Source organism: Porites lutea, chromosome 4 (genome assembly GCF_958299795.1).
Source record: "Porites lutea chromosome 4, jaPorLute2.1, whole genome shotgun sequence".
NCBI classification, from domain to species: Eukaryota; Metazoa; Cnidaria; class Anthozoa; order Scleractinia; family Poritidae; genus Porites; species Porites lutea.
In genome coordinates, this window is record NC_133204.1 from 29,872,159 (window position 1) to 29,889,566 (window position 17,408).

Below are 17,408 nucleotides of genomic sequence, written 5' to 3' on the forward strand. Positions count from 1 at the left end.
CTTTCTTCAATCTGGCGCAAACCACGACTCTTTATTTACTTTTCCCAAGAATTAGAAGACACTGTAACCGCATTGCATGAAGGGGGGGGGGGGGGGGGTGTTATATATATATATATATATATATATGTTGCCCCTTTTATATACCTTTCATTAAAAAATGGTGTCTCGTTCACATACCTGATAAAAGTACGCCTTCTTTTTATCATATGTAGCATTTCATAAATTAAAATGATACGGCCAAACGGTACGTCTGTTCAAAAATATTTGAATTAAGCAGATTTCCCTACCCTTCCACATACGTCAACTCGTGAAATTCCTACCCTTTCATACACCTGAAGCCTGATAAAGGTACCCCTTTTGGGGGAAGCTCCCGTGTAGGCCATCACAAAGGTTCCTCTTCCCTAGTGCCGCATTGCAATCGAGAGAAAAAACTGACAGCCACATAAAGTTGTGTTCGTATCTTAGCAACGGTCTTTTATTGAGCTTTTTATTTAATCTTTTTTTTTTCCTTTTTATTTTGTTTCATTCTTAAAACCTCAAATGAGACTCAACTGCACTGGTTGCACAACTTGTACGAGTAGTACCATTGAATAGCACCCTCCCCGCGAACCGGCCCCTCCAAATGAGATGTAGACTTGCTACAAGTCGACCTCTTGGCGAGCGGAGCGAGCCTTTTTAGGCCGCGAAGCGGCCGACCGAGCGACGAAGTCGCAAATCCGACGAAGGACTTTGTTGAAAGTCCAAATGAGATGTGGTGTCACCAGTGGCACGTCACGGAATAGGGCCATTTATACGGCTAACCATTAAATTTCTGAATTTCCCTGATGAGAAAGTAGACTTCAATATTTTAATTTTACTGAAAATGTAACACACTCACCACTTGAACCAGTTCCGAAAATAGAAAACCTTTTGCCACAACTCGTACGAGGTGTACAGAGTATAAAATCTTTTTTTGTTTTCAGTCACATATCAAACTCATTTTACCACAGTCGAATCTCCACTAATGGCCACCTCTCCACAACGGCCACTATTTTTGGCGGACAGTCCATTCATAGCCTGCGTTGCAGCCGGCCCACCAGCACTCGTCTAAACCATTAATTAGGCTGATTTAGCAACAGGACGGGAAGGTCAGTTGACGACGGGAAAGCGCGCGGAAAGGACTAACCACGAGTTCCGGTGCTAAATTTGCCGCTATGCCATTGGTCAAGCCAGTTGTTTGATTTGCGCGCACCGTCGTCATTCATTGACTCTTGTTTAAACCTCTCTTCAGCGGCCACTTTCTTCTGTCCCCAAGGTGAACGCCGTTGTGGAGAGGTTCAACTGAATTAAGTACAAAATCGTTCTACAAGTGCATCTCTACATTAATAATAATTTTCTATTTTAAAAAAATGAATTTCTGCATTTGCATATGTAACATTACCTAAAAGCATTAAATTAAAACATTTTTCCTTTCAAATTCAACCACACTTAGTTACAAAGCATCCGGATATCTGAATTAATTAATTGATACAAATTACACCCTTTTGACTTCTATTTGAAAAATTGTTATTTCTTGAGCATATGTAGTAAAAACATCCTGTATTACTGAACTCTAGAATCATGCCACCAAATGATGCCGGTGCATTGTTCAAAAGTGAGTCCATTTTGGTTGCCTTTGCTTCCACAGAATCTTTATTACAAGTACTCTTGCGCAAACAGCTGTAATATCCTTGAAAATAAAGAAAAAAAGGAACTGGGATTAGTACAAGATTCTGCAGTCTAGCAACCAGCCAAGAGAGCCTTTCTTCCGCTTGCTTGATTATTAGGGAGCTTAAGCAACGGCGTTTTTGAGCGACGGGCGTCAACCGGAAGTAAGGCTTGTTTCCTCTTAATATGCCTTGACGATATAAAATTTGTATTGCTTAGCTTCTTTACCCCTATAGTGACGATTTGACTGAAAATATGGGCAAAACCATCGTCCAAAAATGAAAAAAGGCCACTTCCAGTTGACGTGCGTTGCTCAAAATCGTCGTTATTTGAGAAAGACTCTGCGTGAATCGAGTAAGGTCTTTGTTGAGCATGCGCTGTCTGTTACTACGATACAGTTTCGAATCCAGGCCTAATAGTAGTGCGCTTGGTGCAAGGCTCAGTGACGACCATTGTTCTATCGATAAACGGCTGCTCGGGCTCGGGAAGATAAAGTATGACTGGAGAAAAGAAGATTGACTAGTCCAGAAGTTTGGGCTGCGGCAACTTGAAAGTCTTAATGCGATTCAGGCAGAGCCTCCTTTTCTCTTTATCACTCAAGAATACAACCTCGTTCCCAGGGTCCTCTCCTACTCCGCCCCCGTGGCGAGAGAGAGGACCCTGGGAACGAGGTTGTCGAGAAGACAGAAGGACGCTCTGCTCTCTGGGATGACTATATAAGAAACACACAGGTAACGTGCCTATTCTTGGTTTTCAACCACGTGAAAAGGGACCATGTTAGGGGTCAATAGCTCACTTCGGAAAAGAGTGATAGCCTGGCACCCAAACTAAGCGCGCGCGCATTTGTGGGATTGTTAAGGGGACAAGTCCAGCAGCCACCTTGAATTATGACGAGACATACAAGTTGCTGTGTGCTTTTGTGTACAATTAACTTCAGGAACTCCCCTGAAACATTCCACTTCGCTTTCCGCCATGTTTTTTTCATTCACGTCCCCCCAAATAATCCCATAAATGAGCGCGCGCCTAGTTTGGGTCCCAGGCTATAACTCTTTTCCCAAGTGAGTTATAACATAAAACTTTTCTCGCGGACAATGCGTTAGTATGGAGTTTAGTTCCCAGAGAAGAGAAACGTTTCAATTTGTTCCTGACATCAGGTGCAGACCAACAATGCACATCCTGGCAAAAATAAGCCGGCAGCATTGCTAAATTGTCTTGTTTTGGGGTTAAAATACAATAACAAATCATGCATACCTGCAGTCGCCAAGCTAACAGCAATGTCTTCAGCTTTGGGAGACTTGAATTCCAGGCTTGTCCAACGAATCGTAGCTCCACGAAAAAGTTTAGACATCTCCCATGGCAGCGGGTAGTTGTCTAACGGATTGCGTGTTTCCACCATGTTGTTTCTATCAGTTCCTGAGAAACACATTTTTTTTTTTTAGAGACTTAAAATTAACCTGGCTCCAGAGGTCCGTTCTCGAAATACCTAGGAATGGATAACCCGTCCACACGGTCGTTGTTGTTGTTGTTGTGTTGTTGTTCTTTCTTTCGTTTTTCTTTTTTTTTCCTAAATGGCACACTGGGTGTATGAACTGGCTCGACGTATTTTCAAACGGCGGATTCTAAAACGTACTGAATTGGATTCACTCCATTTCTTTTCAGTTTTGCAAGATGGCAACAAAAGTGTGCCCACTCTTTCTATTTTCTTAAAATCTCCTTGTTTTGTCAAACACAGGCAAGTCGTTTAAAACATTCTAAAGCGTTGCTATACTTGTTTCTAGAGTCGTCCTCTGACATTCAGCACCAGGGAGCAACTTCGGCGTTTTCGGCCAAAAGAAACTCAGCAGTAAAGCAACGACCAAGATCACACAGTTAAGGTAATGAACTGACAATTATTAGGGAAAGGAAGGAAAATTTTAGATTTTTGATTCTGAAAACCAGTTTAGCGTTCCTACTTACCACCTTTCCCTTCGCCGGCATCCCCCGCCTGTCCATCACCTGCGGGACTGTTGTTATTATGAGTGTTAGAGCCTATGACAACAAACAAACAACAGGATCATATTTCAGTCCCTTCAAACCAAAAGACTATCAAACAGACAATGACTTTAAGATGGTGGGATGAAGTCTCCAGTCAATGTCCAGTCGACAACTCAAAGTAAATGTCATGATTTTAGGACAGAGTTTATCTGTATAATTCAATGCAAGTTTTTTGTAATCCTTCGTTATTTGCTTATGCATGTATTCCGATTGTTGAGTTTAAGAGTTGTTATTTATTTACGTGACAGAATGAGAAAAGACGACGCAACAACATGAAAGTTCGTTTAGTATATGTTTGGAACACTCTCGGGGTTGGATATCGTACCTGCCCACTGAATGTGTAGTACATCCGTTTCTTTATTCAAGGTTAGTTTGTTGGGAACAAAGTCGTACTCCACAGCAGGATAAACCTAAAAACAAACGTAAATTGGATTATACGGTAATAATTAACAATTGACTCGTAGTGTCCTCCAGGCAAACTGCTCAGCTTTGAGTATCAGATGATTGTTCAGCTGAAGTCTTGTAACGGGCTTCTTATCACTTCAGCCATCACAGTGGAGAACCCAGATTTGAAAGTAAGGGGATTGCGGTGGGACACTCATCTTTCCAGTGACACAGTAGTTTATTGTTAATCAAATTGTTGGCCGTGCAGTAAGTCTGTCGTTGTCAGGTTTCGCCCCTATTTTTGCTTTGCAACCGCCTGACAAGGGGGCAATGTTAGGGGTCAATAATACACACTTATCACTTCAGCCATCACAGTGGCGGACCCAGATCTGAAGGTAAGGGGACTGGAGTGGGGCGCTCATCCAGTTAGTGAATAAGCTCCCCGGAATCTCATTGACATCTGCTACATGTAGCTAACTCGCGATGCTGGTCACATAAATATTTTAAGACAGGTTTTGATATTATTTCCAAGGCAAATTCAAACTTTAGAAAATAGGGGATTAAGGGATTTTCCTTTCCAATAAGTTCGCCTTTTGAGCTTTCACCTCGTCCTAGAGAGCCTCTTCACATGCTAGCGCTCATACAGAGCTTCAGATGAGGGGAAAAAAAAAACAGCATTCATTTGATTTAAACTAAGAAGGTTTGCCCCTTCAATAGATGAGCTTTTCTATTTTTTGAATGAAGTTGATGTACTACGTACGTGGTAGTCTCCAAAGAAACATTGTCTTTTTTTACCTTGTTTTGTACAGAAGTTGTCCGCTGCTAGCCAGCCAGCGTAGCTGGGGGTTTTGTTTCGCGAGTGCGGAAATGAAAAGCGAAGCTGCGAGTTTCCACCCCATTCTCCCCACGGCTGTTACGCCCACTAGCGCTTCCTTGCATTGCCCATCCCATACAGCGTACAAAACCACCAGGGTAGTGCAGTACTTTTTCAAGTAAAAACGTTTGAAAATTATTTTTTTTAAAAAATCCATAAACGTCAATCGAATTGTTATCGACAGAAAAGGGGACGCAAGACGCAGTTTCTTAGTTTTTGACAGTGTAGAGCTAGAGAAGAGAGAAAGAAGTAATGCCTTAAATTCTAGCTAAAACTGTAAAAACAATTCCGCTCGCCGGATGTAGAGGATGAGGAATATCTGCTACGCTTAACACCCATTCACATTCTAAAACTACCCATAAAGACGAGAAGTATACACGGATCGAGATAAGTATATTTTGAAGAACAAAATATTTTTAAAGAATACTAAACAGTTACAACTGCACTTTGCTGGATTCGAAAAAGATATGACATGAGGCACTATAGTACCTTTGCTGTCGGCGGATAACACCCTCCTCGAACTGCAAATTCTCCTTATAATACTCAGCCTCATCAAAGAATTGCTGAATGTACGTTTATTTTTGTAATTTGTCATCTAAAGGTTTAGAAAAAACAAAAACCTTCAGATAAACAGCAACTGACCTGCACAATGTTTCCCCTCTTTCCACGAACGTTCAAATTCAAGATGTTCTTCTCCTGAGGAACAGATTCTGTTAGCCGCGAACTGAGCCTTATAATGTGTGATCTGTCCTGAAATGTTCTGCCAAACTGTGCAGTATTTATCGCTAGTTTTAAAGGCGATGAACCACCAATGTCAACAGCAGGATTCTGCTGAATCAGCCTGAAAAGAATCACACAAAGAACTTAGTTGTTAGCCGTACTTAATTTCGCAAGGCTTTAACAACTTTTCAAATAAGATTTCCTATAAAATGTTTTTTTAGTGTACTCTAAACAAACAACATGGTCCTTTAGAGTATTCAAACGTACTATGACACTAGACCAGGTTTGGGCACCCTAAGAAAGGAAGCCTACATCCAGTTCATGCCTCAGTGAAAATTATCCCTTAATATCTCGTGACGCCCAAAGGTTACGAGGTGTCATCAGGTGGATTTTGAAAGACCCTTCATAGTACTTTAGTAATTTGTGAAAAAACTTTGTATGAAAGAGCCTGCAAGGTTATGCTAAAAATCTAGGTGTGGCTGCTGGACTAGAAGGGTCACCCTCCTGGCCGGGCCAACTTTTCTCCTTGTAAACACTTCGGCACACACAGCCGGGTCAATTCGGTCAAGGCAAGACAATCAGAGCATGCACGAGCGCTGTTTTCAGCTCTTGGCTCGGTTAAAGTGGTCATCTTTTTCCTCATATAAACGCTCGCTTAAGTTGACTAGGATGGAAGTCTGACCCTGTTTCCCGAGGCAACTTTCTCCATATAGATTTAGCCTTACAAGCGCCACACAAAAGAACGCAGCACCTTCCACTCAGTAAAATGCGCACAAATTAACACTTTACGATAACGATTAACTTACTCATTGTTATAAGAAGAATTAGTTTTCCAGCCATCATAGTCATCTGTGGATATGTTATATCTATAAAATAAGGGTAAAAGTCATTGAAATTACACATGTACATGTATGCATACGCATTGTAAAAATCTTAAGTAATACAAACCTTAATTAGATAATAAGACGATCTGATTGAGAATCTAGAGACGAAATCTTGTGATGTGATCATTCAGTTCATTCATGGTTATTAAAGTGGAATGGTTATGAAACCCGTTCGACTCCTTTTCTATAGGTTTTTGTTAGCTTTTTGGGACCTGACAATAATAAATAGCAATCCTATGTTTTTGAACTTACTGACCAATTAGATAGAAAGATCGCATCAATTTATTCAGTCACAATTTGTGAACAAAAAACAAAGGATTGTGCAAGGTCAGGGAGCTTCCAACATAAACTACAGCTCCGTTTTTTTCAACTTTGTTGTTCGACGGCCTTCATAAACCATAATCTAATAAATCTCCTTTACTAATAATGGTATAGTGAAACATCATCAGCAGGACTTTTATAAGTTCGTGTGTGTTTTTTCAGCAGCTGGCGGGATTTAAGAGAGGGAATACAGCAAGCCAATTTTTCATTGTCTCACAACATGGAATTAAGGGCGATCTTTGGAATTTTTCTTAGACTGGCAACAAAACCAGGCGTTTGAAAACGATGAACACTATTAAGCATCATTGATTCTGTTTTTGCTTTTGTTTCGTTTTAATCCCCTACAGCGTAAAAAGCCGTTTGGGTGCTAACCTTATTCTAAAGATACATATTTGAGCTTCACCAGAAGGAAACAAAGGTATCGTCCAGGTAAAATTTGGTGCCACACCTTCGGGTGTGTTACCAAGGTGATTGTCTCTTGTCCACGGACCTTGGCCACAATAAGGTTCATCCAATTTAGCTAAACACATTGGCTTGTCATCACCATGAGGAATAGCCCAAACAAAGCGATCCCCTTGCGAGAGACATTTTTGTTTTGTATTGTAATGCTTTACTTTGTCCAGGAAATTTGTAAATGTCATCCATTTCCCGCCATTTTCTGTGCAATCTTTTGCATTATTGTGCCTCGACCAATGCTTGCGCGCGCCGCTTGGATAATGCTCTACACACTCTCCTGTTGGTCAAAAGAAATTTTCCAGTCAGGAATCCTCCTCAATTTAAATACAATCGAAAATCCCGGAGAGTAAGCGAAAACCCAAAAGGCAAAGAGTTGGTGGTCGCTTACACGAGATGGTCTCTTGCGAGAGTCGAACTGCAGGAGGTCTTTTACGAGAAGTGGGGACACATCTCCCTTTTGGGGAGAATGCATTTTAAGCAATTTCTTGGTTACAGAGGAGAATTCCACTATTAACCAGGACTATCCAGCTAGCTCAGTTCATTCTTAAATAGTGAGCACGGCAGTGATGGGTTTCAGTAAAAATTTCGAGAAAATACTAAACGTCATTTTCAAAATAACGAACTGGCCAGCCAGTTCTGACTTTTGGAAAACACTCTAAGGCCCGGTTCAGACGCCGAACTTTTCATGAGCCGAAGCTTATTCGAACTGAGGCCGACCCAAATGATTTAGATCAGCTGAATTGATTCAGACGCCGATCTTAATTCCAACCGAACAAAATACAAAAGGAGAAAAAAGCTCTTTTCGGAAAAACTGCTAACAAAAAACGTTATAACAATTTATGTATTAGGCTCGATACATAAGAAGTTCGGCGTCTGAATCAAAGCCGCTCCTAAAGTCGATCCAAAGTCAAAATTCCCGGTCGGGCTAGGCTAGGCGGGAAGAATGGCTGAGCCGTTCCAAATTGAAACAGGCATTCCTAATTGATTCAGACGCCGACATTTTCATGTACTTAATTCAATTTACTAGTAGTCAACGAATAGTCCCTATTTCTCCTCGGGTGTAGTAGAGCGAGCGAAACGCGAGCTCGCGTTTTTCTCTCCCCTCGCCCGTCTCGCCTTTCTCGCGTGGGGTGATTTTTACGCGCGCTCAGAAATCAGAGGGAGGAAAAACAATAAGGAGGAAGACAGGAAGAGGGAGAGAGGAGGGAACGCCTGGACTAACTGGCTCCGTTGTCTAGAGGTCAGGCCATTAGAGGAGGTTGCCGCAAGTAATTAAGACTACATTTTGTACATTATGTTAGCGTTGAGGAAGAGCAATCCATTGTTGTCCCTCGTATAAATGGCCCCAAATAATTTCCAAGAGCGAGGACGTCACTCTTATAAGAAGACCTCCCGGTTACCTGAAGGCTTGGATTCGCCGATGCGCTGTGACCTAAAATTCTACCTGACTGAAAACACTGATTCCCTGATTTTTCCCTGGCTTTGAAAGCTTTTATTTTCCCTGAGCAGCTCATTACCTGTGACATCCATTAGAGAGTCCAAAGCATTAACAGATGCAGCTTGTAAGTTAAATTATATTTCAGAAATATGCAAGTACATGTACGTGTAGGAAAGGAGTGAATTTTCGTGCACCAATTTTTCGCGGGTTTAATCACGGCACCTTTTCTTTTTCGGAACATCAAAAAAACCGCGGAGCTCGCAATAATTAGATCCCGCCAAAAATTACATACAACAAGATAGAAGATAGGACCAACCTTTAGGCTCAACATTAAAGCTGTGTTTCTTGTAATATTCACACCGTGAAACATCACTTGTCAACACTGCAATATCCTTCCAATCTATAGGATGCCAGTATGGGTAATAATCTCTCTCCTCTGGACACTCATATCCCCGCCGCGTTCCTGTGGGATTCTGACGTGTGAAGATACTCTCTTTCCCTGCAAGCTTTTGATCAGCAGTAAACAGACCTATTCGAAGTCAAGGTTACACTTAACTTAGTAACGAAAATAAGCAAGATTAAAACAGATTAGATCCCGAGCATTTTCATTTGTAGGGAAAAACCGCCGGAACGGCTCTTTTCAGCAAGAACTTTCTTGAAAAATGAAAAAATTCTGACAAGGTAATCAATTTTTCTCACTTTTAGCAGAATAACCGACAACAAGTTGTACCATTTTCCTCGTCACACTACGTACGTTTAGACCTCCAGGAGGAGAGTAGCCTGCGGACACAGACGTATTTCCGGTCGTCGCTCTCTCCACCCAAAAAGAGTGGAGAGAAGCGACCGACTTGAAATACGTTTGTCAGTGTCCGCAGGCCAGGCTAGGAGGGAGGGGCCACAATAAAAATGGATGGAGCAGGGACCCACAGTAGCTCAACCCAAATAGACTGACCTTAGCCAGGAGCCCCTGCCTAACCTTGCTTGCGGGGTAGCCTGCGTAGCAGGCGCTTGGAAGTAATGGGCGCAAGAAAGAACGAGGCGCGCGAGGGAAACACGCGTGTATCTCACTCGCGCCCCGTTCTTTCCTTTGCCGTTACTTCCAAGCGCCTGCTACGCAGGCTACTTGCGGGGTAACCAGTTGGGAGTCTGTGTCAGGCTATTAGAAGGTCGGAAAGTCGCGAAAACAAGGTCGTGCGAAAATAGGGCGAAGGTGTTTTTACTATCTTATAGCATAGAAAAGGCTAATAACCTATTGCTGGATACATGAGCACTGAACACATGTTGTGGTATAAATAAATTTTCCCCTAAGCTACCCCAAGAATAGCAGGCGTCGGAGAGTAACGTAATCTAACCCTTCTTCTGGTACATAGTACCCAACGGACCCAACGAGTTACCGAAATGCCTTTCGAATTTCCCTTCAACCTGATTGGCAAATCGACAGTGGTATTTTTAATCGGCCAATCATAGCACGTACTCTAATCCTGGTACAATAACATTGTACATAGCTGGGGGCCCAGAACGAAGATTTCAACACCAGCTCGTAGACGGGTTTAACCAGAAGTTAAGTTCCACCTGTGGCCTAGGCTACCGCTAGAGTTAAGCTCGAGATTCTCACCCTGATTCCTCTCCCTCCTTCTGCACTTATCATACCACTCCCAAGATTCATGCATGCCTCTATTCTGGTCCATATCTTTAGCCTTGCGTGCTTTGTATTCATTTTCTGTCTCATCTGCCTTCTCGGACGCAGTGAACTTGGGCGTGTTTGTATTTATACCATTGCGCAACGTTTCAAGAGTCTGGACCTTTCCAGGATCTGACTGACACTTGAACTGTAAAACAATGTTACTGTTCATCTTATGAGGGTTCGTGTCATCATCTCCACCAGATCCGTGTTGATTGGTCCACTCGAATGTAAGGAATGATTTGCCTGTGAATCCACTTTGAAAAAATTTCTGCAAAGTATTTTAGGTTCAGTAGAGTTAAAGAAGCCATCCTGGATACTGTATAATCCAATTTTTTTATACGTGAAGGGCGTAGCTATGCTTGCTCTTATATAATGGACATACTAAACAGATCAACAGCAACACAGGCAGACTCAGAAGTACATGTCTTGTAAAATTAAATTACAAAAAATTATTTTTGGTATGCACATAACTGATTTGCACATATAAGTCCAAATGTTTACATGCACAGTCCTGCTTTTCCTATCCTACTCATCAAAAGTATGTAGTCTTTCCTCAAATCTTTTTGAGGGAAACTGCCTATTTATTGCCACTTGTTACTAGTACACGTATTGCTTTCCTATCGTTTGTTTGTTTTAATTTTTATTTATTTATCTATTTATTTATTTAATGATTTATTTTAATGCTTGACATACAGCTTACATGATTGAAGCATGGAAAAAAGCCAAGGAGTTGCATTCTTGCAAGAAATTTATTGCCACAAAAACGTTCCTTTCCAAAGTTAATGATTGTACATGCAGGAGCTGCATGGAAATAAGAACCAAATTTTTAAATGAAGAATAAAGCAATAAATTATTCAGGGTTCGCAAATACGCCAAATTTGGCGTATTTTACGCCAAAATTCTTCAGATGACTCCACAGAGGTTACGGAGGGAGTCACTTCGACTCCAGAAATTTTCGGTAACAAACAGGGAGCCACTTCGACTCCAGAAATTTTCGGTAACAATGACAGTTTTGTCCTTACCTTTTTCGCAACAAATACAATTTACGTTAATTGTAAACGTTGTAAACCTTAATTAAAACATCAAAATTAAAGAATTATGCTGCACGACAAAACAGGAGGAGGGTAAATTACGATCAAAGTTTACTCGATGACCGCCATCATGGATTTGAGCTTTCCAGGTCAGTGGACCACCACAGCTACTTCGTGTATCCTTCACGATAGTGTATACATGCCAGGACGACGTGCTGAAAAGTCTGAAAATGGCTTTTTTTGTTGTGATACTTGACTCCAAATATTCCAAAATGACTCCAAAATTTGTGAAGTAGAAGTCACAGTGACTCCACTCATCAATAAAATTTGCAAACCCTGATTATTATTACATATTATAGGCAACACTGTACTACATGTACGTACCATATTAAATTGATTAGCAGCAGTGGTGGCTGGTTTGTCAGTTTTGTCTCCAACATTGTATCCACCACGGTTGTTATTCTGAAAAAGAAAATGAAAGAGAATGAGAAAATAAAGACAAACTAGCCTCATCTAAATAGATAATAGGTATACTACTAATAATAATTGGGTAATACATGTAAATCCATTTTGTAGGCACCGATAATGATGATGATAATGATTGTTATGATTATGATGATGATGATGTTGATTATGATGATATTATGATGTTGAAGAGTCTAGATGCCAATCTTTCTTATTTTCTCAAATTCAACAAAATTCAACATGGCTGACTACAACAATGTCCCACTTGCATGTGTACAATTTTAATATGGTTGCCACAGCCAGAGGTTTATGAAATTCCTTGACTTTTCCCTGACCTTTTCCTGACAAATGTGAAACTTCCCTGACCAATGGAATATATAACAAATTAAGAAAATTAGTCCCGGCAATGGAGACAATGCTCCCCTCAAAGCCATTCTATCCACCCATTTACTATGCTTTCAGCAATTCAGGTGCAGTTTGCAAAAAATTGATACAAATGTAGTTCATTAACAACTTGTTCAATTTCATGAACAATAATATTATATATTCTACCAATACAACATGATTCATGTCTGTAAAACGTAAAAGAGATTTTTAAATGTTAGAAACAATTAAGGAAGAGGGAAAAGAATATATTATGTACTCTTAAAATATAACTTCTCCCTGACTTCTTCCAAAGAATTCAATTTCCCTAACTTGAAGGGAAATTCCCTTACTTTTCCCTGTCCTTGAAGAATTTTTTTCCCTGACCATTTCCTGACCTGTAGCAACTGTGATTAAGATTATCCATTACACTAAACAGTGAACATAAAAAGGTCATCCATAATGCCTGAAACACTGACTATGTTAAAGGAACAACTTCACATTTAAATTATTTAAGTGCAGCTTCACTCTAACTGACATCAAATGAGGCTCTCTCAGCACATCCCTGATGAGCTTGATATGACATGACAATTAACATGAATAAGTCATAATGATAGACATGTATTATCACAATTTTAAAGCACATTGCTTTAATCTCCAACAATTTTGGTTGATTACCACGTACCCTGGAAGAGTTCCAGCGGACAACAACTTACCTCATATATATATATACATATATATGTAATAAAATTAATATGGGCAAACACTGACCAACATATCTACATCATAAATCAGTGAGTAACTGCTATGTTTCCCACTTGGGGAAAGGGAAAACAGTCACTGGAATGTCTAGCAGGGAAATGCAGCAACAAAAAAAACACAGGCAAGGATCCAGGATGAATACCGACCAATTTCTTAAATGAGCATTGAAGGCGCAAGCTTCTAGGGAGGTTTGATCCAGGGCAAACCGCATGCTGGATTTTAACTCCCCAAAGTCCTTCCCTGGGTTTCTGAGTCATTCAGAAAGGATATTGGCCAGATTTCAACTTGGAAAGTTTTGTTTTTATTAAAATATATTTACTTATTAAAAATCTGACTGAATTTCATAAAATGGTGGAAACCAGTGTGGATCCCCACCTGTTGTAGGTACATTGTTTTTGTTAATTGTCTCCCCTAATGCTCAAATGCAACGAACTGTTGCTGTTGCATGTCTCTGATCGGCTCCGCTGTTGATTCCATAGCAGATACAAACTGCACCACAATAATTACTTGAAGGTACAATGTACATGTACATGGCATCCTGCAACATTGTGTCCCATGCCAGGCCCATATGGTACCAGTTAAACTATTCCACAAGTCAAACTTTAAGAGCAACATGTCATGGGAATTTGCAAAAATGTGCACACGATTGGCCTGTTTACATATATTAAATTCTGTGGTGGAGGACCATGGGTAAAGCCAGGAAGCCTACTGTTTACAAAATCTTTCATTTTAATCTTGGTCACATGTATAGGTTTCCTGGCATCTTGGTTACCTGGTCTGCCATATCATAAGGGTAACCCTCTGAGCCAGAGTCACATTTTGAATTGACATTTAAACATTTCATGGTGGGTTAACCCACCTACCTTGGTGGGGTGGGGTTGGTTTGACGTAACATTTATTCAAATTAACTGGCTTTGGCAGCGTAACAACAGCACTGAAACATGGCAGCAAAACCAGCTACTGGATGTTAGTGCAATAATTGCCAAAACACATTGTTTGCCCACTGTTTTTTTCTGTTAACATGCTAAGCGGAGTGCAGTATCCTCTGGAAAGTTCATGAAGGATTTAATTTTTTTTTTTTTGTTAAAAACTTTGGTGAAACCTTCCTAAATAGTTTGAAAAGCTTGTTTTAATTTATGCATAATTCGTTTCGACGGTAAATTGACCATGAATAGACACATAATTTAGGAAATGAGATACAAAAACTGTCAAAAGATTCAAGTTTACAGAAAGCACTCTGATCAGCCAAACTAGCACTGACGAGAAGTTTTGGAAACGGAGCAACGATCGATCAACAACAGCATCGCCTCGGGTATTTCCATAATTCATGTCCACATGATGAACCATGAAAAACATAATTTACAAGATTACGGTCCTTTAAACGTAAGGAGAGCGAAAACACTATGAATATAAACTGATTACCTGTGAATCAAACAGCCTGTTAGCATTCCTTCTTTCTGCTGACCTCTCGTTTAAACGATTGTTCGTTCCTCGAGGATTGTGCAAGTAGACATCTGCGGCACAGCAAGACCACAAAAGGCTGAACAAAATACAGGTGAAAGGTTTCATTGCGTTAGAGCTTCGTACGGCTTGCAAATCTAGCAGAAACAGTTTGAGTGCTCTATTTCGAAAGAGAGGGCACTTCGCAGAACTTTCGGTCTAATTCCTTTGCACCAGGCACAAGAGGCTGCGAATGTTGTTATAACCATATATGGTTATGCAGCTTCATTTCCGGATGTTAAAAGATGATGATGACGTTACCAATAAGGAAGTCACGCTCACACAGTTTCTGTGGGTGCCCTGTGCTCAAACGCAAAACATCTTTGATTTGGCCTTATTACTAAAATACTAATCCTAATTTTGTTATATCAGTAAGTGTCTTTATTAAGGCACAGAAGTGAAGGTGCCGGAGTTGTCATGGGTGCTTGCGTAGGCGCGCTCGGCGGGGGTGCCAGGTAAATACGGATTACGCTTACTGGGTAACCATGAGATGAAAAAGTAAGTGGTTTCAGGATCACCTATCACTAAGCACGATTATTCCCGTTTCTTTAATTCGTTTCACAAAATCAGATTTGAGCTTAGTTAGTGAGAAAGGCGTTCAACAAGACGAGCCGAGTCAAATATTTCTCCTCAGTGTTGAGTGCAGAACTCCAAAAAATTGACTAAAGTAATGCACACAGTTACGTCTGCCTCTGAGACATCCTCCTTCTCATCGTCATCAGTCCTTCTCAAGTCCTGATAGTCATTAATTAAACTGAATTTTCTCCAGCTAGAGAGAGTTATCGTTGTAGAAGTTGCCATTTAGCACAAGTATTATGGTATAACGCAATCCTCTTGTTTTTGACAACAGGAAAAAAACTAAAAAAATAATATTTTTTAATATTTAAATCTCCTTTCTTTTTTCTTAATAACTTCCTTTCCCTCAAGTGGTGGGATTATCTGTGTTGCAGGTTCCTAGTCTCCGTTCCATGACTTAGAATAAATTTTAGAACAAACCGAGTGTTGCGTGGGCGAGCATTTCACGTTCGTGCGAGCGGGGAAAACGCGCGAGGGAGAAATCCGCGCGTTTGCCTCGCCGGCTCGCTCGCTCGCTCGCACGTAGAATGCCAAGCCCTCGCGACAATCCTGAGGAAACATTGGCAGTCAAATTTTTGAGAAAGACGAAAATCCTTTGCTTCTGGGGATAAAGTTCAGCTCTATCTGCCTTTACACATAACATGACTTCATGAAACTTTGAAAGCGTACGTTTATAAGCAAGTCAGGGCTTGATTTATTCTAACTCAAGGAGCAATATACCTAGTAGCAATTACAATCTGATTCTCGATTTCGTGTTGGCTCTGTTTGCCCGCCCTCACATGCCAAAGTCTTTATTTACCTTTTACAAGTACATTTTATCTCGAGTCTTTTCTGTTGCACTTCTTTATTTAAGGCTACCCTTTCTGAAAAACACTGCCATTTAATAATACATTAGTGTCAACGTCATGTGAACCGTCATGTCTATTTTTTCTTTGTCAAAAAAGGGCAGTTGTTGGCCTGAACTGATCTTAACAGAAGATAATTGCAAAACCGTCTAACGCAAAGAACAACGAGAAAAAGTAACAACAATAAAACCATTTCTTCAGTCTGGAATGGCCGAGAGATTCGTTGAGGCCGGGTCACACTCTGTTTCTTTCACCTTCCATTTGCTTAAAATCCAGACCAAAGTCCAAAATATTTAAGAGCTAAAAAAAGGCGGGAAATGTTAAAATTAAGTTACTTTCAGTACCAATTACTCCAAACCTCCTTTGTTGGTTATTGATTCCTCTTTTGACGAGTTTTGAAATTTGTCAAAGCCAGCTGCGCTGAAAAATATATATTTATTTTCTGTATACACATTTATTGAAAAACTCCGATGACAGAAACAACAATAGAAAACATTGTATAGCATGTACATACATATGTTAACTTGGTTCAAAGACAAGTTGTTTACTCAGTAGCTGTATTTTATAGTTAAAAATTGAATGTTATAAATATACTTAGAAAAAGAATATTCTGCAGCTAAAGAAAAAATAATAGAAAAGAGATACAATTGAAAAAGAATACAGAGGGCTGGAATTAAATTGATTTTTATCTTTTATCTCTCTTGATTTAGAGCAAACGTTTTAGTTACTTGAGGAAATTAGCACCTCAATAATGGAACTTAACGACCTAAGCATTGCTGGTTTTAGATCAAATTCTACAACAATAAAAACGTATCCTAGCACTCAATACATGTGTTAATTTTTTATCACAACTTAATTTCTAGTGATTTCTTTGCTTTTTGACTTTTTTGATGGCGAAAACTAGATTTGCTCTCTCCACGGATTCCGGGATTCAGCTAAAACTCGGGCTTGTTTTCTGTTTAAAAACGGGTTCACAGTTTGCGATTCCGTGTCCTATCGGAAGATCTTTCACCAATCCAACACAAGATGGGGCTAAGTGTGATAAAAACTTAAAGTAAGTGCAAATCGTTGTAAGGAGCTCTTGCATTCTACTTCCAGTGCGCGGGTCGTATAATAGCCAGCTTGAAGTTTACTTGAAGATTAATAAAATTCTTGGAAGCAATTGTAAAAAAAAAACGGGAACAGGGAGAAGTTATCCGTCTTGTTGTTGCCAACAAAAAAAAACAAAAACAAAGAAAAAAGTTGTTGACTTAAACGAGGATCGACTGGATATGATTCAGAAAAGAATCCCAACATCTGATTAGGTCAAATCATTAACTACTAACAGAGACTGTTAAACTGTACTTTGAATGCCTGATAATTGTGAGTCAGATTAAAAGAAAACA

At 40.1% G+C, this 17,408-nt stretch overlaps 1 protein-coding gene across 1 annotated transcript; it reads right to left on the reverse strand.

Moving 5' to 3' along the window:
• Positions 1-448: 448 nt before the first annotated feature.
• On the reverse strand, positions 449-14,771 carry LOC140933252 (protein DD3-3-like). The gene is made up of 11 exons (XM_073382776.1): positions 14,525-14,771; positions 11,897-11,974; positions 10,413-10,749; positions 9,114-9,326; positions 7,276-7,636; positions 6,505-6,564; positions 5,621-5,819; positions 4,046-4,130; positions 3,643-3,714; positions 2,938-3,099; positions 449-1,708 (listed from the first exon to the last, which is right to left on the reverse strand). Exons 1-11 carry the CDS (start codon positions 14,669-14,671, stop codon positions 1,500-1,502), a joined length of 1,923 nt encoding a protein of 640 aa, XP_073238877.1. The 5' UTR covers positions 14,672-14,771; the 3' UTR covers positions 449-1,499.
• Positions 14,772-17,408: the final 2,637 nt, after the last annotated feature.

Coding starts and splice junctions, on each gene's coding strand:
- LOC140933252 (XM_073382776.1), bottom strand. CDS start 14,671: ATGAAACCTTTCACCTGTATTTTGTTCAGCCTTTTGTGGTCTTGCTGT. Junction 6,565..7,275: donor ATATGTATCTTTAGAATAAG/GTTAGCACCCAA, acceptor CTTATTTTATAG/ATATAACATATCCACAGATG. Junction 1,709..2,937: donor TGTTAGCTTGGCGACTGCAG/GTATGCATGATT, acceptor TTTATTTTCAAG/GATATTACAGCTGTTTGCGC.